The following is a 24,119-nucleotide window of genomic DNA, read 5'->3' as shown; positions in this document are numbered from 1 at the left end:
TCCAGAATTAGTAAAAAAACCACTAGTCCCCAGCAGATCCCCTTGGGCACCTCCCTTGTGAAAATTACTGATTAGTTCTACATTCTGTTTCCTATTCTTCAGTTGAAAATGTAGAAAAGGAACTTTCTACAACTTCCTGAATGTGTTCTGGAATTTGTTATGTGGAACTTTCGCAAAACCCAATTCTTTTGAAAGCTGGAGACTGAGTTTGCAAGGATAAAATATGGGGGCGGGGTTGTAAACCCAACTTGTGTGGCTAATTGTGTGGTTCAGTGAGTTGGGCAAATGTGGGCATATGGATTAATGCTTAATCATGGTCAAATAAATCATGGGACAGCTTGACATGTGACAGAGACCAAGCATGTGTTTGCTGAATCTTCTGTTTCTGTATGCTTACTGGCAATCTCTAAGAACTATAAAATGATGTTGAGACAGGGTTTCCCAGACTACTCCTTCCTTATGAATAACAATGTTATTGTAAATAGTGTTTCACCAATATTTCACTTCAACCAGACATACAATTTGATGCTTCTTTTCACAGATATATTTAGATGGAGGCAGAACTAGAGATGAGTTGTATTTGCTGGTTTCCAGGTGTCTGTTCCAGGGATTAGTTGTATGGAGAAGTTACATTTGAAACTTCACATTAAAAAAAAAAGATTTGAAACTTTATATTAAAAGATTTGAAACTTTACATTTAAAAAAATCTTTGGTAATACTTTACAATCCTTGCGAGTGTCTAATGCCTAAAACTATTTATCCTGGTTTGTTTGGCTTCCTCCTAAAAATATTAATTCACACAGCGATATTTTGTCCAAGCTCTTCCACAAGACTCAGTGTGATTTAGTACACTATTTCTTATTTCTTGGCTAATAGTCTGATAGGATGGACTTAGTTCTTCTGATATCAGATCTTCATGACGATAAGGTCAATGTTTATAGTTCCAAGACTTGCCTTCCTCATCTCTTCTTTGAGCAAGATTTTCATTTTCTAAAAAGTTTGCCTTCCTTCATCTAATAACTTCATGACCATTCCCCATGCAGCCACTCTCTCAGGTTTCCTGACAATGTACAAATTCTCCCCTGACCTGAGCTGCAATCTGCAATATTTGTGAGACGGTTGCCAAAAGACTGAGGATACAATTAGCGTTCACTTGGCTACTAACTTAAGGGCATCTCCAAGATCTACCTATTTTCACTTGATGATATAGCTTGTCTACTTTTCTACAATCTTTTACAGTAACTGTAACTTTTATTCATCTGCCATTTTTTAATACATCTGTGGATTACAAAGCATTTTGTAAGGAAAGAATTTCCTGAACTGCAGTGGGATAAAAATAAAAGTGGTTCTAGAACATAGATTAATAGTTAGCATTTATTCTTACAATGAAAAGTATTTCGGAGTGCAGGGGTCTCCAAACCCAGGTCCGTGGATCGGGACTGGGACCGGGCTGTGGCATGCCAGAAACTGGATCAAGCAAACATGTGAAGAAGCCCCATAGGGTAAGGTTTCCTGCCTAAGCAGGGGATTGGAACTAGAAGACCTCCAAGATCCCTTCCAACTCTATTATTCTGCTCTATTTCTAGAAGGCAACCTAATAATCTCAGTTCTGCTTCAACATAAGCCACAAAAGGAGAACTGAGAACTCTTATAGAACTCGGGAGAAATTTCCTGACAGTGAGAACAATTAACCAGTGGAACGGCTTGCCTTCAGAAGTTCTGGATGCTCCATCAGTGGAAGTTTTTAAGAAGAGACTGGACATCCATTTGTTTGAAATGTTATATAGGGTCTCCTGCTTGAGCAGGGGGCTGGACTAGAAGACCTCCAAGGTACCTTCCGACTCTGTTGTTCTGTTGTCCGATCGCTTCCCTCCCTTTCTCTAACAAAACGCTTTCTCCGAAAAGACGCCAGAGAAAGCGTCAAACGCTGCTACTGAGCATGCGCGGCTGAACGGAGCATGCTCACTTTTTCCCCAGGAACGAAGGTCGAGCAAGAAACATCGATGGTTGCCGAGAAAAGACATGGGAGGCAGAGAAAGTCGCTGCAACTGGAGGGGGCTCCCCTTCACCTTTACCCTGGGCTTCCTCTTCGCGTTAGCCCCGCCGATCGCCCAGAGCCGGACTCTCCGCTTCGTGACTTTGGTGAGCAGCCAACGAATCTGGCGGGAGGGGGCTAAGTGGGGGAGCCGGCAGGCAATCATGTGGCTCAGGTGACGCGTGTCCCGAGAGGGGGAGGTTTATTTGCCTTTTTTTAAAGGGAAAAAAGGAAAGGAGACAAATCTGTGAGCTGCCAAGAAGTTCACCGTGAGATCCGTTTTAAAAGTGGCGTGAAAAAACATGAGATCGCTTTGAAAAGCCAGTTGCGGCGACTTTTTTGTTAATTTAGTAGAAAAACGACGACGCCGTGCCCACTCGTATTTATGGCATCGGGCAGTGCATTTAGGTGGCGTCCTGCCTTTTCCTTGCAGGTCTGCGTGGAGGTGAAATCTTCACGTATTGTTGCCATCCAAACGTTGCCATTCTTCGCATTTTGCTAATTGCGGGAGCGTTGGAAGGGAAGAATTCAGCGAGGCGGGAGAGGCTGGTCGCCCGGTACGGCTATCCCGCCTAGTAACAGCAGTCCCCTCGCACCTTTCGAGCTAAATAATAACGTTTTCCCCAGACCTAAATTAGAATTTCCACAAGCATGGGAATGGGCTACCCAGAATGCCTGTCTTTCTGATTTCCTCCAGTTGTATCGGCATGGAGATCGCTCCCCCGTGAAGACATATCCCCGAGATCCCTACCAGGAAAGCGCCTGGCCCCAAGGATTTGGACAGTTGTCTCAGGTGGGACTCCCAAAATAAATTGCCGGTGGGAACTTTAAAAATCAAGGGAACTTCTTTTTTGAAGCCAGGAATGAAGAACTGCCTTGTCAACAAGTGTCACCCAAGCACTTTTAGCAAGAGTTTAATATTTCCTGCTTTGTTCTCCCCTCCCCGTCTCTTCTGGCATGCTATTCTTATACAACTTTTCCTACTTTCTTTGTTATCCCGGAAACAGTGGTGGGTTCCAGATCCCATGCAACCAGTACGGTTGCAATGGGGTCCAGCGTGCACCACATGAACGCTCACAGCGCCCGCATGCATACTTACCTCTTGCGACGCTCTAGCTGCTCGGTGGAGCGTTGCACAGGCATCGTGCGCTCTGTGCGCGGAAGCACCAAAGAGCTCAAATGCAGGTAAAGAGCTTGGGTGGGCCCTCTGGAGCACCGTACTGGAACGGTACCTGGTGCTTCAGGCAGACACCAATACGCCCACCACTGCCCAGGAAGCAGTAGTATCACTCAAAATCCAAGGAGATGATCAGTTGTTATAATTAATTATTAAGTTTATTTTATTGTAAGAAGAACCGAAAATTTAAAGAGAAGGAATAGGACAGAAAATAGATCTTTGAAGGAGTGTTGTTGTTCTCTCCATTTCAGGAAGTTGTTTTGTTCACCTTTCCTCCACTGAAAACATTTGAGCTGTAAAAACGTTCTTTTTACATTGTGCTGTTTTGTAAGCTAGCAGTTAAGACCTGCTTCACTGTTAATTTGTCCATGTTGATATGAATAGGAAGGGATGCAGCAACAGTGGGACCTCGGCCAAGCTCTTCGTAGGCGTTATGATGGATTCCTGAATGCGTCATACGAAAGGCAAGAGGTTGGTGCACTCCATATGACTAGCGGTAACAACTTATTTTCCTTGTTCCTTCTGTGCATTTTGCATAATATTGCTTTACCGCAACAGAAGAGGTATGTGCACAGATTTTATTTTCTGGGTTAATCTGTTGCATAATCATACATCATATTGGAGAAAGGCATTGAGTGATGTGTCACAAGAAAAAGGGCTAAGTCAATATTTGTATAAATATCTCGGAGCAAGAGACAAAGATAAAGCTTATCGGTTTTAAATGTGATACAATATTGGGTAGGATAGTTAATATTCTAGAACAGTGGTGTCAAACTGACGGTCCACGGGTCAGATGCAGGCCACGCTTACCCCAGCTCCGCAAAGGCAAAAAAGTCACGTAACATCAATGTGACATGGCGAATTTGACAACCTTGCCCTAGAACATGGCAACTTTAAGACTTGTGGAGTTTAACTCCTAGAATTTCCCAGCCAGTATGAAGTCCACATGTTTTAAAGTTGCCAAGATTGGAAACCCTTGCCTCAGAGGACAGAAATAAAATTCAAAAATAATCTGGATAATCTAAAGAAATAATCTGAAAAGACAAGTAAATAGTTCTTTACTTATGAAACAGAAATGAAATGAACACTGAGTGAAAACTGAGTTTAATCTAGCAGTGGGATGTGGATGCAAAAATTGAAAACCTAATATAGGTTTCATCAGTATGAATATAATGTCCAATTACATGACCTAATCATTGTTTTAATATGACCCTCCCTTGAATCCTGAGTCAAGTTTCAGGCACTATTTTAAGAAGGTATCAGTGAAATCAGAATAGGTTCAGTGAAGACCAATGAGGATGATCGGGATTAGAAACTAAGTGCAACGAAGAAAGATTAAAGTGGGTATTTGCCTTGAGAAAAGATGGTTAAAAGGAGAAACAGATTTTTTTAGATAACTGAAAGAATTTCAGAGAAATGTGTTCTCTCTCATCCTAATATGCAAGACACAGAGTAACTTGATTGAATTTTTAGGAAAGCAGGTTCCCATGAATGTTTAAAAACACAATTTAATGAGAATGAATCAATTACTCAGAGAGAGCTCCCCTTCATTAGTTGTGTTAGGCAGATCAGATGATCATCTGTTGGAATGCTTTAATTAAGATTTTTGCACTGAGCAGGGGATTGCATTCAAAAGATTCAGTGCCCCTTTCTAAATCCACAACCATATTGTTTATTCAGTATAGTTCAGAAACATTTCATTTAGATATCTTGGACCATCAAAGAGTAATTCCCTTTTCAAAGAACTGTTTGTTTATGACACATTTCTGGACGATCTGTTCACCTGACATCTATTCACTTATGGCACAATGTGTTCTGGTCAAAAACAACGTTGTTTTGCAGGATTCATTCACAAATATGTGGACATGCCTGAAGAAAAAGTCAATTCCTATTTCTGTGAACAGCTCGTTGCCCATACATTTACAATTCAGGGAAATCCATAGACTGTAGAAGCAGATAAAAGTAATTAAATGATCATTCTTGTTTCTGAAAAAGAACTCTGGGGGTATTTTTTTAGCTACTACACATTGCATCAAAGTGTTTTGATTGGTCTGTGAAATTGGAAGTTGATCTGGACCAAAACCACAATTGCTCCTAAACGTCCTTTTCCTGAGATACCTAGCTTGAACTCCTCAAGGAAGTTTAAGTTCAAGCTATATCTAGCTTTATGTTTATTATTGTCTGCTGCACTCAATGACCATACTTTAACAGCCTTACAAATTCTTTGCTCTCCATGATCACTGAGAGGTAGAAACCCAGATCGTTGCCATGTAACAGCCCTGAAAAAATATCCTGCTTTCTTCTTTTCTTCTTCCCAATAATCCTGTTCAGAATTATGCTCTAGCAGGAAATTAACCATCTGATGCAAGGTTTGCATTTAGGGGGGGGGGGGGAAGGGGGGGGGAAACTACCCTAGACTTGCATCCATAGTAGCCCTTTTTAATGCACAATGAATGATGGTGGGAGAGTTTGCACACTTGTAGTACTGCACTTTGAACCACAGCTCTTGGCTTGAAAATGTTGCCAGCTCAAGATTTGCGGTTTTGATTAAAATAGACTTCCTAGGCTTGTTCTTAGCCTGAGTATAGTAATGACAGTGACACTAAGGTACTATATTTTTCGGAGTATAAGACGCACCTTTTTCCTTCAAAAAAGAGGCTGAAAATCTTATCTTATACACTGAATACAGCATTTTTGCCTCCCAAAACCCTGCCCCTTCATCAAAATGGCCGTGCAGAGCCTTACCAGGCTTTCAGAGTGCTCCTGGGGACTAGGGAGGGGAGAAATGAGCAAAAAACGGGCCATTTTTTGCTCATTTTGACCCCACCAGCCCCCAGGAGAACTCTCACCTCTTCAAGGTGCTAGTCATTACTTTTAAAGCCCTACATGGCTTAGGACCTGGCTATCTGAAAGACCGCCTCCTGCCACTTACCTCCCAACGACTAACAAGATCTCACAGGCTGGGCCTCCTCCGGGTGCCGTTGGGTGGACAATGCCGGCAGGCGACCCCTCAGGGAAGGGCCTTCTCTGTAGCTGCTCTGGCCCTGTGGAACGATCTACCCGTAGAGACCCGGACCCTTTCCACTCTCTCGGCCTTCCGAAAAGCCACTAAAACCTGGCTGTTCCGGCAGGCCTGGGGCTGTTGAACAAGGTCCAGCCCCACCTAGACGGAATGTATGGTGTGTTGTTTTTAAAATTGTATCTTTTTTATTTTTAACTTTTAACGTTTATCTTGTTTCTGTAAACCGCCCAGAGTCCTACGGGATTGGGCGGCATACAAATTTATTAAATTACTAAATTACTAATTACTATAAGCCTCCTAAAGGCTATGCGTGCCCTTTTTTTGCCTCTTCAAAATATTGGTGCGTCTTATACTCCAGTGCATCTTATACTCCAAAAATATGGTAATTAACTTTTATTTGTCTTTTTTCTCTGGAAGATCTTTGTTCGCAGTACAGATTTTGATCGAACCTTGATGAGTGCTGAGGCAAATCTGGCAGGCCTGTATCCTCCAGAAGGGCAACAAGTGTTTAATCCTAATATTACTTGGCAGCCTATTCCTGTACACACTGTACCTGGCCACATGGAGAAGGTGAGTCACTTTAACACTTTAAATGCTGGAAGATTAGGTCTATCTCTGTCAAAATACCTCTCTTCAATACTTTTCTTTTCTACTACCTTGAGCTCCACTCTTCTGCTTTTTAACTTCAATTCCCAGTTGTTATGAGAGAGCTGTGAGGTGCAGTGGAATCTGATAAACTGCTATTCACAAAAGTTTATGTCTTATTATAAAACCTTGTCGGTGATAAAAGGGGTTACTAGACTTTGATTTTTAATTGCCAGATTTCTTAGCCAAAACAAATAGGTAGCTCCTAGAGAAGCAGATTGTCATGAAATTAGTGATCATAAAAAGGGATTTGTGCTCAAATTAGCATTTTTAATCTAGTATCAATGTTGCTTCTTTCCAGCTGTTGCGGTTTCCATTATCTTCCTGTCCCCGTTATGAACAGCTGCAAAAAGAGACCAAGCAGACGCCAGAGTATATAAATATGACCGTCCACAATATGGTACATTGCTTTCTATGTATTTTTATACATCATATAATATTTTGCTTTCTTTATGTAATTATTGGGATCATGGAAAGAAAGAATATATATATATATGTATGTATGTTCTACAGGAATTCTTGAAAATGGTGGCAAACATGACAGGAATTCAGGATGTTTCCCTTGAATCTATCTGGAGTGTGCATGATGCACTCTTTTGTGAGGTATGTTAGTTTTGTGTTGTAAGTTAGTCATTTGCTTTCGGTGCTTGTTAAAATTATTGCCTTAGTAATGTTTGAAACTATCTATGCCAGTGATGGCGAACCTTTTTGGCATCGCGTGCCAAATGCGGGGGGGAGAGCAGGGGGGTCATGGGTGGGCTTGCCACATCCATAATCCTATCCGTGCGACTCTGCGCGCATGCAACCACCCACGCATGCGCATGCAAACCCCACCCTCTTTTGAGTCCGCGATGATCTCATTTTTTGCCCTCTCCAGGCTCCAGAGGCTTTCTAAGAGCCTGGGAAAGGCAAAAATGACCTCCCTGACCACCCCCAGGCCCTCCGGAGGCTTCCAGCACCTTCCACTTGCACCCGCAGTGCCTGCCGCTCCCCGCTGCCTTCAGAGGCCCGAAGCCTCATGACACTCCCCCCCCCCCCCCCCGCTGAGCCAAGTGTGGCTCAAATCTGCCGGGAGGCACCTGGCAACACCAGCGGTCTCCCTGGTGGCTGGCGGGCGGTTGCAAGTGCAATGCCCCTGATGTCCAGCGCCTTCCACCAACACAGAAATGGTGTGCGGTGGGAAAACAGGTTCCCGGGGTGGGGTGTGTGTGAAAGAGAGATCGGACAAGGGGGGGGGCATTTTCCCTTGTTTACCACAGGAGCAGCGCTGGGCTGAAGCACCTCGCCAGGCATTTTCATTCTGAGGGAGGTGGAGCTTCCCTGAAATTTCCCTCCGTGGACTTGAGGGGAGAGCCCCATTTCCCCCCCTTTTCAAATTGCGGGAGAGCGGCACATCTCAACAAGTTGCCGAACTCGCCGGCTAGCTGGAGAGACTAATCCGCCAATGAAACCTTGGCCCCCCTCCCTCTCTCTCTCACCAGGCACGCCGTGATTTGAGAAGGGGGAAGGGGGGGCTTCCCCCCCCCTCAAGTCCACGGAGGGAGCAGTGCTGGGCTGAGGCATGGGGAGCTTTGCTTTTCATTTTCACTGACACAGGGATAATAACTGACAGTTTTGCAAAAAGTAATTGCAAAACTTCAAGAGTGTTTTGCACATTTCAGCCCAGCCTCTCCTTTCAAGCTCAAAGCAGAGGACGATTAAAAAGATACAATTGAATAAACGTATGTACTGCTGTTCATAGGAATTTTAAAAAGGAGTCGGTCATTGAAGGCTCTCTGAACTGAGTGTTTGACTTGGAGGGGGAAAATATTGAGTTCTTTTCAAGATAACTTGAGAGCAACGGCTGCACTAGAAACTGAATGCTTTGCACAGATTGTAGAGAAGGAAGAGGAAGAAAACAAAGCAAAGCTCCCTCAGCTGGGCACCTCAGCCCAGTGCTGCTCCCTCCGTGGTCTTGAGGGGGGAAAAGCCCCCCCTCTTTTCCCTCTTCTCAAATCGCGGTGTGCCTGGTGAGAGAGGGAGGGAGAGTGTGCACCACCTCTGATTAGCTCTCCAAGCTTGGCTTCTCGCCTCTGCAGCCAGCACTTCACGCCCAGCCGGTGCGTGGGTCACCGTGGCGCTTGAGCGAAGAAATCCACGCAGTCCAAGCGAGCCAGGGAGAGAGAGGGCACACCTGTTTGCCCACCCGCCTGCTGGGCCGAGGCTATGATTAGGGTTCATTACTGGATTAGTCTCTTCAGCTAGCCGGTGCACTCGGAAACTTGTTGAAAGCTGCCGCTCTCCCACAATTTGAGAAGGGGGGAAAAGGGGGACTTTCCCCTCAAGTCCACGGAGGGAGATTTCAGGGAAGCTCCAAATGCCCAGTGGGTGCTTCAGCCCAGCGCTGCTCCTGTGGCAAAAAGGGGAAACTCCCCCCCCCCTCCACTAGTCCAATATTTCTCACACACACCTCCGGGAACCTGCTTCCCTACTGCACACCCTTTCTGTTCCTTTCTCCCATGAAGAAGGACATTCTGCCTCCTAGCTTGGGAGCCAGCCCGGGGGGGGGGGGGAGGGCGAGCCAGGCAGATGCAATGGTAATGGGAAGGTTAGCATGCGCCCATCTGCATCCACCCACTTCCGCCAGCTCAGGGCAGCTGACTCATGTATGAGCCAATGCTGCGGGGAGCCCCTGCGTGTTGCAAAGGGGGGGGGGAACCAGCCTTCGCCCACATGACAAAGCATTCCCCGTCACTAAGGGCAAATGGGAGTACCCCCAACAAGCAAAGGACATGCTGGCAAACCGCCCGCCTGCGCGCAAGCCAGCCTGCCTCTGTCCCCGCATAGGCTTTCTGGTCTTTGGCAAGAATAGATTCTTTCCTGCCCTGCTGCATTGTCTCTCTGCACCCAGAGGTGGCTGGGGCAACAGTTCTGCCTCCCCCCTACTCAAGCCCAGCAAGAAAGCCTGATCATCTCACCAGATCCATCCTAGGAAGGAGAGAGAGAGCCGGGCTCAGCCGATCTGCTCTCCCTGAGCTAGAAGCAGCAGTTAAGGGCGAAAAAATGGCCAAAAATAAATCAGCTGACCTGTGGCATGCATGCCATAGGTTTGCCATCACGGACCTATGCTCTTACTCAAGGGCTACTTAAAGTATATATTACAGATTCATGGAGAATGTTCATGACATGATTGTACTACACAGAAATACTTCTGTTATTACTCAAATTGTTATTCTTGTTATAACATGCATATAATAACCATCTAATAAGGTTTCGAATATGTGACTTAGTTACTGAAAGTGGATGCACTTTCTCTCTGAAGAATACGTATTTATTTATTATTGATCCCCCTTCAGACAACCTATTCTGAAGAGTTAAGTGACCCTCCAATATGGGTGGGGCAATCAATAACACACACTACTACCTTCCTCTTTTCTGAGTAGCAGCTTCTGTTCTATCAGAAGACCTGCAAACTAACCACAAAATGAAACCAGAATTATATAGAAGCACATTGTTCCAAACCTCTAGCACAGCCTTTCACTATCTGGTAAACTTCTAATGTGGATTTTAATACCATCTAGACCAGTGGTTCTCAACCTGTGAGTCGGGACCTGTTTGGGGGTCGAACGACCCTTTCACAGGGGTCGCCTAAGGCCATCAGAAAACACATATTTTCAAAAAAATACGGAAAACATAAAATAATTTTATGATTGGGAGTCCCAACATGAGGAACTATATTAAAGGGTCGTGGCATTAGGTAGGTTGAGACCCACTGATCTAGACATTATAAAAGCTAGGATGACTGAGGTCCAGAATGAGAAAGGCTTCCCTATCCAAATTGTATTCCTGTAAAACCTCTGTGTATTCTTCTTCCATAAAAAAAGAATTATTTCCATTCCTGAAGGCCCGTGATGGTGAACCTATGGCACACATGTCCAAAGTGATACATGAAGCCATTTGCCCAGCGTGCGCAGCCTTGCCTGTTTGTCTTCTGGCTTTCTGGCATGCATGTGTGTGTGATGATCAGCTGTCCTTCGCACGTGTGTCAGTGCCAAAAACCAGTGTGCGCATGTGTGCCGGCCAGCTGATTGTCGGGTGTGCATGCACATCAGAACCCAGAAGTTCAGCTTTTCCGGAGCACAATCCTTTTGGACGCAACCAGTCTGTGCATGCGTGCCAGCCAGATGATTGTTGGGCACGCATGCATGCTAAAACGCAGAAGTTCAGCTTTTTCAGAATGTTGTCTCTTTGCGCCAGTGCCAAAAACTGGCCTTTTGCTTGCGTGCCAGCCATCTGATTGTTGGACATCCCTGCGCGCTAGAACCTAGAAGTTTGGCTTTTCCGGAGCGTGGCACCGGTGCCAAAAAGGTTTGCCATCACTGCTATAGGCTAATAAAACTGTTGCAATATAGACAAACCCTATTCTCCATATTCTTACTGAGAGGTATATTGTCTAATATTAGTGTCTGTAGTTAACATAGAAAGAGGTCTCACTCACACACAGACCCCGATCTGTGCAACAGGAAAAAAAAATTCTCATGCAAACATACATCAGATTGTATCAGATTAGGGGACATCTTAGTCACATTGCGTTACATACCACAGGATATGACTTTTGATTTCACGGAGCTGGTAATATAGAAAAGATCCAAATTCTGGTTGATGATCTTAACAGTGATAACGATAACTGGAAATATTACTTCATAAATTAGAATGATAAATTGATGAAAATCTAGGTTGAATCTGATACATGATTTTAAATTGACAGGCTCCTTTAACATGACTAATAGAAATGAAGTTACAGTCTACATTTGATATTTGTCAATAGTATCATATTGCATTTTAACCGTAAACCCAATTCCATATTCTCAACCACACAGCTCCCCATGTTTACATAATAATTTGAGGAAAGCCAATTCAAACATTTTACTTCAATAATTTCTTGGTAGTACTTGTGACCCAACACACACGCTGCTATAGAAAATATATAACATATTTTTCAAACAAAGTTATTGTTTGAAATACTGACATATTATTTCAAACAAAGTTAAGCCCTATTAAATACTTAAACTACCGTAGTTTTCCTGCTCCAAAAATAGTACGGTAGGTATGTTGTCAAATTTAAATTTTTCAATCAACATGAAAGAAGCTTTTCAGACTTGGGAGTCTGCAACCCTGTGTAAAAACACTTCAATATTAAATCACTTGAATATTGGGGCTATTATTATTTTGATGAAAAATGTGTTATTATTTAATATTTACTAAATGATGTTGGTTTTGTACATTATTCTTCCTCCTCATCATTCCAAAATTGTATTAAGCTGCAAACAGGCTCTGTATGACATAATTTTGAGATTTTAGGAATATTTACATTTTCCAAAGGGCAAATAACCTTTTCTTGTGTCTTTCTAGACAATGCACAAAATGCGTCTTCCAGCATGGGTAACTCCTGTGGTGATGGCCAAACTGAAGGAGTTAAAAGATTTCAGTTTTAATGTCCTTTTTGGCATCTATAGACGAGTGGAGAAAGCTCGCCTGCAGGGCGGTAAGTAAAGAAGAAATGTTTATTCAAGTAATAAGTGGGAGTGTCTGTAAGAGATTATGATCAAGACTTTTTTTCTTACTATAGGAGTTCTTTTGTCTCAAATAAGGAAGAATCTTACCTTAGCTACAAAAGACTCAGCACCTCACCATGTCAAAATGCTTATGTACTCAGCGGTAAGTTTGGCGTGTTGAGTCAGCTACCCAGTTTCCTGATCTTATCCTCCCTCGTCATTGCAAAGGACAGATCCAGATACTTTCCGTGTCTCCCCTTCTGTAATACCCTACAACAGCGGTCCCCAACCTTTTGGGCACCAGGGACCAGTTCCATGGAGAGAGACCTTTCTGAGGACCGAAGGGGGAGCATGGTTTTGTCCCCCTGGATTAACAGAACAAAATAACAGAGTTGTAATGGACCTTGGATGTCTTCTAGTCCAACCCCCTGCTTAAGCAGGAAACGCTACCCCCATGGGGCTTCCCAAGTTTGCATGGTCCAGTTTCTGGCATGCCACAGCTTGGTCCTGATCCATGGACCGAGGTTTGGAGAACCTTGCACTCTGAAATACTCTTCATTGTAAGAATAAATGCTAACTATTAATCTATGTTCTAGAATCACATTAGTTTTTATCCCACTGTAGTTCAGGAAATTCTTTACTTACAAAATGCATTTTAGATTGTCTTCTGTGCACGTCAAGGGGGAGATTCACATATTTCTTCTTTCCTCAGCATGACACCACTCTTGCAGCACTGCAGACAGCTCTGAATGTTTATAATGGGAAGCAACCGCCCTATGCTTCATGTCATATATTTGAACTGTACCAAGAAGATGATGGGTGAGGGCTTTGCTCAGGATATCAAATGAATATAAGGACTCAAAGGCAACTGCATGCTGAACTTTAACATTCAGAAAAGACAAATGACTTTAAAAGAGAATTACAATCTTCACAGCAATTCATAGTTACCTTTTCCAATCTGTTTAAAATAATTATTATTTTCCACCAATGCCAATTAACTTTGATGTGAATATGAGAAAATAGCCAGTAACCTATGCATTATGCAAGTACTTTGATACAGTTGTGGACACAATATTTAAGAACAAATCCTTTCCACCTGTTATTGCCTTGACATGACAGGTTGTGATCCGATACAAAAAATATACCAGAGAAATAGCTATATTGCATAAGGCCAGTGCTCCAAACAGAGGGGGGGGGGTGTAACTTTTAGATTTCCAGTATTAAACAAAGGAGATTAGGTTGGATAGAAGCTGCATGCTTCAGTGCTTGGTTCCCATAGAAAATGTGATATTAAACAGCTGATGGACCATTAATACCTGTTTCTCTCACATGTCTTGCTTCCAGTAATTTTACAGTGGAGATGTTCTTTCGGAATGAGAGTCATAAGGAGCCTTATGTATTGCTGCTTCCCGACTGTAAACAGCGCTGTCCCCTGCAACAATTCCTGCAACTTACAGAGCCGGTTATTTCACAGGACTGGAAACAGGAATGTCAGATAATAAGCACATGGAACAACACAGGTGAGTGAGGTCGGATGAATCTGAAGGAAGATTCGTGTAAGATTAAACCATTATAACCAGGATGGTTTTTGTTTCACTCTTTTCCAGAACTTATTGTGACTTTGGCTGTCAGTGGATCTCTCCTCTTCTTACTTATTGTTCTGCTCATGACAGTACTCATCCGTGTGAAGTCCCAGCCTCTTGGCTATAGCCATATCTCCAATGAAGGAGAGGAACAGCCTTGACAATTGCTTCAGCCCCTCCTGAGACAGCAAGAGGAAACAGAGCTGATCTTTGGGACAAATGGGGCCACATTCAATGACTAAACATCTTACTGATTTTGATTTTTGAAGCACAAGAGTTGACAGTGGAGCTGCTGCAACTAGCAGATGCATTCTATCTAGCACAGCATAATGCAGTTAGTTTCTAGGAGTAAAGTGCCAACATGGTCTTAGATTGCTATTTCTCAGTGCATGACTAGTTCAACAAGGTTAGGCTTTTCTTTCTCTGAACTCAATATCCTGTCTTAATGGTATAAAAATGGTACAGGAAAGTGGCTCACTGCTCCTTAAAAAGCCTTCAGTCTAGTAGCTGCCACTTGTACCTGCCTTCTACACTGTGACAATGGCATGATGCTAAACCAGCAATAACCAATCTAACGAGTAATTCAGAAAAAAATCATGGTTTCTATCGTAGAAAACAGCCATAGGAAGAAATCTTAAATTTATTCGACATAATGGGATTCACTTCCAAGTCAACACACACAGAATTGTGCAATAGGTACTTTACTCAGTCTTTAGATACTCAAAAGATAGGACAAGTGATATTAGAGTCCTCCCTGCCCTCTGTAACAGAAAAGGGTTAATCAAATGTAGGCATTCAAGCCATTATTTACATACCTATGATACATCATGCTCAGTATTCTGGACAAGAGGAACGTTAAAAGAACATGTGCTTTAGGACACATGCTTAAACATTCAAAGGTCTTATTCAAGTATCTGTGGTAGAAATATTTATGTCTCTGGTTTTACATTCCTAAACTTCATTTTGAAACATGCTGCTGAAGTTAAAGACCAGATAACTTTTAACTTAGCAGGTTCTATTGTTATGTAATATACAGGGTCATATATATTTGGGAGATCAGCAGCTCCCAAATCTTCCCTAGTGCCCATTCCATTCCACTGCTGCTGGTGCCACACATTTTCTCTTGGCTCTTGCGTAAACCCTTTAACTTTTGCCCCGTTTTTTTTTTTTACTCTTTGACCTTCACTGATTGCGCTTCACCTCAAATTGTATATTCCTTCTTTACACAATGCAATGCAACATAGATGTCTTTCTTATTCCACTCCATGAAGAGAAAATTACTACACGTACTACCTCATCAAAAATATTTTATATGGCATATAAAAATCACAAGCCTATAATTTCAAATATTCACAAGACATAGCCAATTTCTTAACTTTAATCAAAATATTCGTTCACATTTTAGAGAAAATAGTACTTTCCTTAGATCTGAATTCTATAGGATCCGAAGTGCTCCTGAAGATGTGCAATGTATTTCCTTCATCCCTGAACAGTGGAATCTGAAGATAAGAATCCATAGTATAATTGCCACATAGTCCATAAAACCAGCACTTTTTAAATTACCGCCTTTGGGGGAAAAAACCCAAACCACCAATTTATTGCTCCAAGTTTTCTAACAAGTTCCGTAAAAATCCTCTTTTATATTTATCTACAGGACAATTTTCTACATAGTCTTTTTTTATCTTCAACTGAAGCATAGCCCATCAATTTGTTTGCAATAGCAGGACTAAATGCTAAGAAGACAGCCCACCCCACTCTTAGAAAAAACCCATTCTCTCTTTCCTTAAAACAGACTACTTAAAAAGAGCAATACTGGTTACTTGCCGTAATCAAATCCATCTAAGTATACAAAAATGCCAGGAAATATGAAGTAAAAAATGTAATGGTGTGTTTTGCTTTTTCCGGGCTGAAACTGCAATCTCCAAGGAGATACTGAAAAGTTCAACTCATTACAAAACATTTCACGTTACATTTCCTCTAAAGCCACTACATTAGTATCCTGTTACTAAAGAGTACACAAGACAATTGCCAAAACAATTCCCAATTCCATTTGAAGTTGTCTTTCTTATTTTTCTATTGAAACTAATTGTATGATACTGTATGTCTCCTGCAGGGCAGGGCAGAAGATAGAACCAAGAGAAACTCAGATAAATCACTTCCAGAAATGAATCAAGTCAATTTATATGCCAATTTCTTAACAGGCTAAGTTGTAAATAAAATAATGGGAAATAACGGGGAAAATAATGGGAAATAATTTGCTTTGCTACATAATGAGGAAAAACTATGATTTATTTCTTGAGACTAAATGTTGCTGTAATTCACTTGATCACTTTCTTAATGTTTTCATTAAAAACCAAGATGAGACTAAATTTTTGCTCCCTTTTTTATTGTTTTGCTCTTTTTGCACATGTCTAGCAGCTGGATCACAAGAAAAGATACAACCATGGGAACTTTTTGTATTGAGGTCAATTATAGTTAGGAAACTTGACATGGGACCAACTTCCCAGTAAATAATCCATTTTCTAGATTTTTTTATGTATTAAAGCAGGAGTGCTTTTACTCTCTATTGCCCTAGAGGCAGGACCAGAACACAAGGTTAAACTACAAGCACGGAGGCTCCTGTTAGACATTAAGAACTTACTGATTATTCATATCATTTGCCAGTGGAACAGACTGCCACATGATATGAGTTCTCTGAAGCTAGATGGTAAACTGTTAGAGATGCTTTAGTGGAAGCTACAATAAGCAGGGGTTTGCATTGATTAGATGACCTTTATTGTCACTTCCAACTCAATGACTGAATTACACTGTATAAAAATAAATGTATTCTCCAGTGCGCTGCTTGGAGAGTCCAAGCATGGGTTAACACAGTCTATCTGTCCTTGGACTGAGTGAGTTTTTCTTGACCACGCCTCCCTTTGCCTCCATATTTTCAGTTTAAAAACTCAGTCTGCCCGTAAGGACTAATTTAGGGAGCTCTCCAGTCCAAGTGCAGATAGACTGGTCTCCCCAAGATTACTTTGACCACTTTGTATTGCACATTGATAGATAAGAACCAAATTATACCATCTGAGATATTGGAGTGCTGAGAGGCTTCCAGGGAGTCTTTCTTCCCCGCTGGTCGCAAGCAGGGTCAGAACGTGTGAGTCGCTTGTCCAGCGGCTGCTGGCGAGCGTGGGAGGAAAGTCTTCCCAACTCCAGAAAACCCCAACTGCTGAGTTTTGGTGCCACGCTGTCTCCCTGTGCCTCGGTAACACTGGCGGCGCTCTCTTCTGCCCGGCAACAGCGGCGGCCATTTTTGGCCAGATTCAGCCACAGATTACCGCCGGTCAGAATCCCACAAGTCAGGATCCTCCAAGGCCAAGCATTCTCCTGCGGCCACTGCCACACGGGCCCCAACCTCCCTGGGCTCATCTGTAGCCACGGAGGATTCCACCTGGGGAGACGAGGAGGCTGAGGGGTTCGAACTATCTGAGGATGATGATCTTCCCCCAGACAAGCCGGCCTTTACTGGTCTGTTGAGCCTTCCTTGTTTAAATCCATACGTCACAAGGCCAAGGAGGCAACTGAACTAGGTTCTACCCCCAAGGCTGACATTCCGCCCTCTTCTCCAAAGACCCCAAGGAAGGGCTATTCAAGGAAACGGCTCCCACTCAGCAGCTCATTCCTGTTCCAGATCTTTTCATGGACATTGTCCAAAGACAGTGGGTTCAGCCCGGTACTTTAACCAACCCCAGCGGTGGGGATAAATTCCTTTATACCGTGGAGGGATGGAGGACATCTTAAAGTTACCTGAGGTGGATGCCCCTGTGGTTTCTTTGACCTCAAATTCAAACCTACCAGCCGATCTTCTGGAAGGCCTAAAAGCCGCAGACAAGAAGTCAGAGAAGGCATGCCATAAGACACATCAGGCGGCCTCCTGATACCCATCAGGGTATCCACTTCGGCGTCCTTTTTCACCAGAGCATCCTTGCTCTGGCTGAGGAAGCTTAGGTCCAAACCTCCCTCCCGGGGCTCTTGGTGGCACCATGATCTCAGCAAGATCATTACAGCCGTGGAGTACTCAGCTGACGCTTCGCTGAATGCAGCAAAGTTTGCCTCCAGAGCCTTGGTGTACAACATAACATCTCCTATCATTATCCTATGGCTTCGCCACTGGCAGGCGGATATGAAGGCGAAGTGGAAGCTAGCGTCTGCTCCCTTCAAGGGTGCTCAGTTATCCGGGGAGGCTTTGGATAAATTTGTCATTGAGACGAAAGATAAACGTAAAATTATCCCAGCCATCCTGAAGAACGAGCGTAAGAGCTCTGGTTCTTTTCGTAAACAAGCATTTCGGAACCAGGACGCTGCTCAAGGGTCCACCTCCTCCTCCTTCCAGAGATCTTACAACCAAGGGGGCGATAGGACTCAGGATAGGAACTCCTTCGGGTCACGTAACAGACAACAGCAGCATTCCTTTCGCGGGGGTAACAACAACTCCCGTCAGTTCCGCAGGGGAAAGTGACCATCACAGGATCCCTCCCATAGGGGTCGGCTTCAACTATATGCCGACAGGTGGGAGGGGATCACCTCGGACTCGTGGGTTCTCAATACAATCAGGAAGGGCCTGGTCCTAGAGTTTCTGTCTTTTCCCCAGAGGAAATTCATTCGTTGCCCGACCCCGAAGAATCCCTTAAAGAGGGGGCTTATGCAGCCGCAGATCCTCCATCTGCTCCAAATAGAGACCTTAGAATCCGTCCCAAGGGATCAGGAGAGGCAGGGATTCTATTCCATTCTGTTCCTGGTCCCGAAGAATTTGGGGGGTGGGGGGTGGAGGGCCATCTTGGATCTGAAAAGCCTGAATCAGCATCTGACTTACAAAAGGTTCAAGATGCAATCCCTCCACTCCATCCTGGATTGTGTGAGACAAGGAGATCTATTGACACCATAGATCTAAAAGAGGCCTACCTGCATGTCCCCATTCATGCTGCCAGCTCTCCCGTTCAGCTTCTCATCCACACCCAGAACCTTCATGAAGATCCTGGCAGTGGTGGCAGCCGGAACCGTCCCATTCGCCTAGAATGCTATCTAGACGACATAATTATCCACTCTACAAATCCAGACCAGGCAAGGCCAGATGTCCAGATGACCATCCGGACACTACAACAATACAGCTTCTCAGTCAATCTGGAGAAGAGCCATCTCCGGCCGACCACGTGCATTCAACACCTGGCCATCATCGACTCAGCCTGCTGTCAGGTGTTCCTTTCTCTGGATCGACTGGCAACTCTCAAGGGCAGAGTGCGTCAGTGCCGTCTGTCAAGGTTGGTGCTGATCGTCAAAACTGTCCCAGCTCCTGGGAATCATGATTTCCTGTCTGAAGGTAGTTCCCTGGGCACGTCTCCATGCCAGGGAACTGCAGTGGTTCCTTCTACCAGTGAAAAGAGCAAAGACCAGCAACTCTTCCAGACGAGTACGGCTTTCACAAAAGGTAATTCGATCTCTAGCCTGGTGGAGGATCACGGCAGTCGAAAAGGGGTGCCTGTTCAAGGAACCCAAAAGGGTCGTGGTGACTACAGACGCCAGTCTTCAGGGATGGGGAGCTCACTGTCAGGGCCAGCTCGCCCAAGGCGGGTGGTCTCAGAAGGAAGCTGCCCACAGCATAAATTGGCTGGAGCTGAGGGCAGCACGCCTCGCTCTGTGACAATTTTCATCTCTAATTGTGGGCTGACATGTACTGTTGATGATGGACAATGTGACAACAAAAGCATACATAAACAGACAAGGCGGCACCCACTCCAGGAGCCTCATGACAGAGGCGGAGGCCCTGGGCAGGTGGGCAGAGCATCATCTAGCCTCTCTCAGAGTGGACCACATCTCCGGAACCAGCAATCAGGAAGCGGACTGGCTGAGTCGGCAACAGATCGACCACTCGGAGTGGTGTCTACACCCGGGCCTCTTTCAGCAGATCGTGAGGTTTGGCAAACCGCAAATAGACCTTTTTGCCACACACACAAACACAAAACTGCTGCGATTCTTCGGCTGTTATCATTCTCCGTGGGCGGAGGGGACGAATGCGCTGAGGTGCAAGTGGTCCCTAGGACTGTTGTATGCATTCCCCCCTCTACCTCTCATTCCACAGGTGGTGGCCAAACTACTGTCGGAAGGAGCAGAGATCCTCCTGGTGGCGCCATTCTGGCCCAGGAGGTCCTGGTACGCAGACCTTGTCAGTCTCTCCATTCAGAAACCGTGGAGGATCCCTCAGCCAAGGGGCCATCAACCACCCGGATCCCCAGTGGCTACAGTTAGCCGTCTGGCACTTGAGGGGGAGCTCCTGAGGAAGCAGAACATCTCTGACAAGGTCATATGCACTATCCAGGCGGCCAGGAGGACTTCCACCACTAGGATATAGGACGCGACCTGGGTTGCCTTTTCTACCTGGTGTAAGACTAAGGGCATTACAGACATTTCTGCTACAGTCCCGCAACTTTTGGACTTTCTGCAGGAGGATCTGGACAAAGGGCTGGCACCTAGTACACTCCGTCGCCAAGTGGCGGCTTGTCCACCATTCTTGCCCGGGGCTCCTCTCAGTCACTGAGTCAGCATCCACAGGTTAAGAGCTTCCTGAAGGGCGCGGTGAACATCAGCCCTCCAGCGGTTCATCGGTACCCGTCCTGGAACCTGCCGTTCGTCCTGCGAGCCTTAACTGGTCCTCCGCTTGAGCCCATTCGAATGGCGACTCTTCACCATCTGACCATCAAGACGGCCTTCCTGGTGGCCATTACATCAGCTCAAGGAGTGTCTGAACTGGCAGCTCTTTCCGTCAGGGAGGACCTATGCATTGTACATACTGACAGAGTCATTTTGAGACTTGACCCCATGTTTATTCCTAAGATCAACACTCAATTTCATAGAGCTCAGGAAGTAATTCTGCCTAACTTTTGTCCCAAGCCTTCTCACCCTAGGGAACGCAATTGGCATAAACTAGACGTGAGGCATGCTGTACGCATTTACATAAAGAGGACTAAGGAGTTCCGACGCTCCGAATCCTTTTTTGTGTCTTTCCATCCCAGGTCGTTGGGCCGCAAGGCGTCTTCTCATACCATCAGCCGTTGGTTGCGCGCCTGTATCAAGTTGGCGTACGAACATCAAGGCAAGACTGCTCCAGACCGCGTGACAGCGCATTCAACCAGGAGCGTGGCTACTTCAGCAGCATGGGCGACCCAGGCATCTATTATAGACATTTGCAGGGCAGCCACGTGGGCTTTCCCCACTGCGTTTAGCAAGAACTACAAAATTGACACCTCTGCCTCAGCCGAAGTCTCCTTTGGGAGAAGAATTCTGCAGAGGGTCGCCGAGACTCAGGAGGCTTCAGTCTCTATCCACTCTGGGACAAAATAGCTTGGGTATGTCCCATGCTTGGACTCTCCAAGCAGCGCACTGGGTAAAGACCATTGGCTTACCTGAACGGTCATTTTCTGGCCGCTGCAAGGAGAGTCCAAACCCGCCCAAGGGTTTCTTCTCCAGGGTACAGGGCCTGAACTATGCTTGACCGGGAACGGGCTCCTGTACGGTTTCTTCTTCGTTTTTAAACTGAAAATATGGAGGCAAAGGGAGGCGTGGTCAAGAAAAACTCACTGAGTCCAAGGGCAGGCAGACTGTGTTAACCCATGCTTGGACTCTCCTGGCAGCGCCCAGAGAACGACCGTTCAGGTAAGCCAACGGTCTTTTCTAACAGCCTTTGAAACGAATAAAGAGCTCTATTTCCCTGTACATTTATATATTATATAGAATTCATATCTTGAAATCGTTTTTAAAAAAACAGTATTAAGTTTATAAAAGACACTGAAGGGACAAGTTAAGATGTGTGGAGCACAACTCCCCAAAATGAGACTCTGATCATTCATTCAATTTTTATTAAGTTTCTCCAATATATTCTTTAAGCAGGCTTATGCCCTAACTATTATGTTTCTCAAGAAGCATGTAGCTTCTCTGTATAACAAAATAATTATGATACAAAAACATTATTAAACATATTTTTTGAACAAAAGAACACAGTAAGTCAATCACAATAACTGTTTTAAAGTAAAGTAAAGTAAAGTACCTATAGCTAGTTGCCTTTTTTGTACCTCTATATGTCTAAGTTCTATACAGTTTTACAATCTCACACAATACAAATGCCTGTGTCTGAGAAAAAAACAAATTATGTTGGTCCTTAAAACAAACAAACAAGCAGCTCTTATTTTTAGTGAGCATAGGACGAACATAGTTTTCAATATATTATGAAAAGAAAAGAGCCAGGTTTGAAAATATACTGTAATCTGGGTTGATAGCATACCTTTGCGCACTGTACTTTGCCTTAAACAATTAAAAGCCTTCAGGTACACAAAACAGAATGTTCCTTTTAGCTCATTTAAGTACATGCATATGTAAATGCCTTATGCCTTGCCCATAATAGTAGATGACTCAGTTCTCTAGCATAATTTCCATCATCAAAGAAGATGGTCCACAGTAAAAAGGGCTTCCTTCTTCTGAAGTCAATGTCACACATTATACCAGCAGCACCAACTTTGCTCCAAGCAAACACTAGTGACACAAGCTTGACTCATAAGTCCTCCGGGTCTTTTCTTCTCTTAGTGTACATTGTATATTCTTTACCCTTTGTTTTGGTGTCCTCCAATTCAAGACTGAGCAGTTTAGTTTTGGATTTGTTTGTTTCTTTGTTTGATTGCCTTTGCCTCTGTCCTCTTTGGTGGGGCACGTCCTTCTGCTCTTTCATTGCTTGCATGAGATCCTCCTGCTTCTTACCTATCATTACTTCTCGGTCCCATATCAGAATATTAAAGCCTGTCAAAAAACAGAATCACACTCTTAGGAATTCAGCCTTGGATAGCTTATAAACCACATAAACCATTGAGCCAAGATCTCAGACGTGGTTCAGTTTTTTAAACTGGGTGTTTGGTGCCAAGTCTGCAAAGAGATTTTAGAGTAATAGAATTCTGACAACTGAATAAATAACTGAAAATAATGAATACATTATCTTGCCCAACCCAAAAATAGTAGTACTCTTTAAGTAACAAAGATTAAAGTTCAATCTCATATTTTCCTATTTTGTTCACTTTTATTGTCTTATTTTCAAAAATAAACATAATTATGCAACTCGATTCCTTGTAAGAACAGGCCTTACATTTTCTAGGATCAATTATGGGGAAATATTCCCAATTATGTAAAAAATCTTTTGACCTAAAGTAGTTTAACTGGATTTTTTTATTGTTTCAAGAAAATATGCTTCAATTTCAAATTTCATTTTCTCCTTCCTTCTTAAAACATTATTTCAACAGGTGGCAGCAGTTCTCTCTTTCCTAGATAAGTAACTCTTAATAACTAGGTAGATATATTTAAGTTTTCTTGGCAATAATATAATAATGGTTTAACATGGACATATGTCCAGCTATGTAATTTTCTGATGGATTCTTAGTTTTACAAGATGAGCTGTGGTTGGATGGAACCAGTAGATCAAAAAAATTACTGCAAATAATTAAAACCCTCTTGATTCATGACAATTGATGGAACCTTTGAATGAATTCCACATTTTCTTATTAATTACATTTTCTTACAAATTAAAATTTTGATTTACAAAAATCAAGAGGATCTCCAGCCAAAAGGAGCACTGAACCCTTTTCCTCTTTTATACATTATTTGCTACCATTTTCAAGTAACTGAAACAACTATTGGAGGTTTAAAAAAATTATTACAAAAACCAAATTTCAGGTTTTGGATGATCAATGTCTAAACAAAAATAAGTATTGTTTCAGGTGTTTTGCTCCAATATGGAATGAAGTAGAGCTGGTTTATTCAAAATATCGACCAAATTGCAATTGTTCTGGGCAAAAGTGAATTGGATGAGGAGAAGAATAAGGAAAGGCCAATAAGAAGTATAGATATCAGGTGAGAAAAGACATCTTGTAAGGTCAGGGATAAGAAGGGCAGCACATAAGTGATATCAGAGAGGAAAAAGGGAACAACCTCAAACCTTCCCTTATAAATTGCCTCATAAAATCCCTTCAGGATCCTTCCAGTCTTTATTTAACCCGAAACTGAGAACATCCAAAACATTCTAGTTTTTGTTCCTGCCAATCTATAG

At 43.5% G+C, this 24,119-nt stretch overlaps 2 protein-coding genes across 3 annotated transcripts in view; one reads left to right on the top strand and one right to left on the bottom strand.

Annotated features, from left to right (window-relative positions):
- The first annotated feature begins 1,953 nt into the window (after positions 1-1,953).
- On the top strand, positions 1,954-16,114 carry ACP2 (acid phosphatase 2, lysosomal). Its single transcript, XM_032227049.1, has 11 exons — positions 1,954-2,142; positions 2,733-2,828; positions 3,597-3,683; positions 6,652-6,804; positions 7,181-7,279; positions 7,393-7,482; positions 12,271-12,403; positions 12,488-12,576; positions 13,126-13,232; positions 13,758-13,933; positions 14,021-16,114. The coding sequence occupies exons 1-11, from the start codon at positions 2,023-2,025 to the stop codon at positions 14,155-14,157; spliced, it is 1,287 nt and encodes a 428-aa protein (XP_032082940.1). The 5' UTR covers positions 1,954-2,022; the 3' UTR covers positions 14,158-16,114.
- DDB2 (damage specific DNA binding protein 2) overlaps positions 15,212-24,119 on the bottom strand; it is a 42,064-nt gene continuing 33,156 nt past the window's right edge. For both annotated transcript variants that reach the window (XM_032227001.1, XM_032227009.1), the window contains exon 11: positions 15,212-22,822. In XM_032227001.1, coding sequence (XP_032082892.1) covers positions 22,581-22,822 — 242 coding nt within the window. In that variant the 3' untranslated portion in view covers positions 15,212-22,580. The remainder of the gene's footprint in view (positions 22,823-24,119) is intronic.

Source organism: Thamnophis elegans, chromosome 1, assembly GCF_009769535.1.
Source record: "Thamnophis elegans isolate rThaEle1 chromosome 1, rThaEle1.pri, whole genome shotgun sequence".
Lineage (NCBI taxonomy): Eukaryota > Metazoa > Chordata > Lepidosauria > Squamata > Colubridae > Thamnophis > Thamnophis elegans.
This window is presented reverse-complemented; position numbering and strand designations above follow the sequence as displayed.

Bases quoted from the DNA above. Each gene is read 5' to 3' on its own strand.
- ACP2 (XM_032227049.1), top strand. From the start codon at position 2,023: ATGGGAGGCAGAGAAAGTCGCTGCAACTGGAGGGGGCTCCCCTTCACC. The intron at 12,404-12,487 runs GTAAGTAAAGAA...TTCTTACTATAG, and splicing joins GAAAGCTCGCCTGCAGGGCG to GAGTTCTTTTGTCTCAAATA. The intron at 12,577-13,125 runs GTAAGTTTGGCG...TTCTTTCCTCAG, and splicing joins AAATGCTTATGTACTCAGCG to CATGACACCACTCTTGCAGC.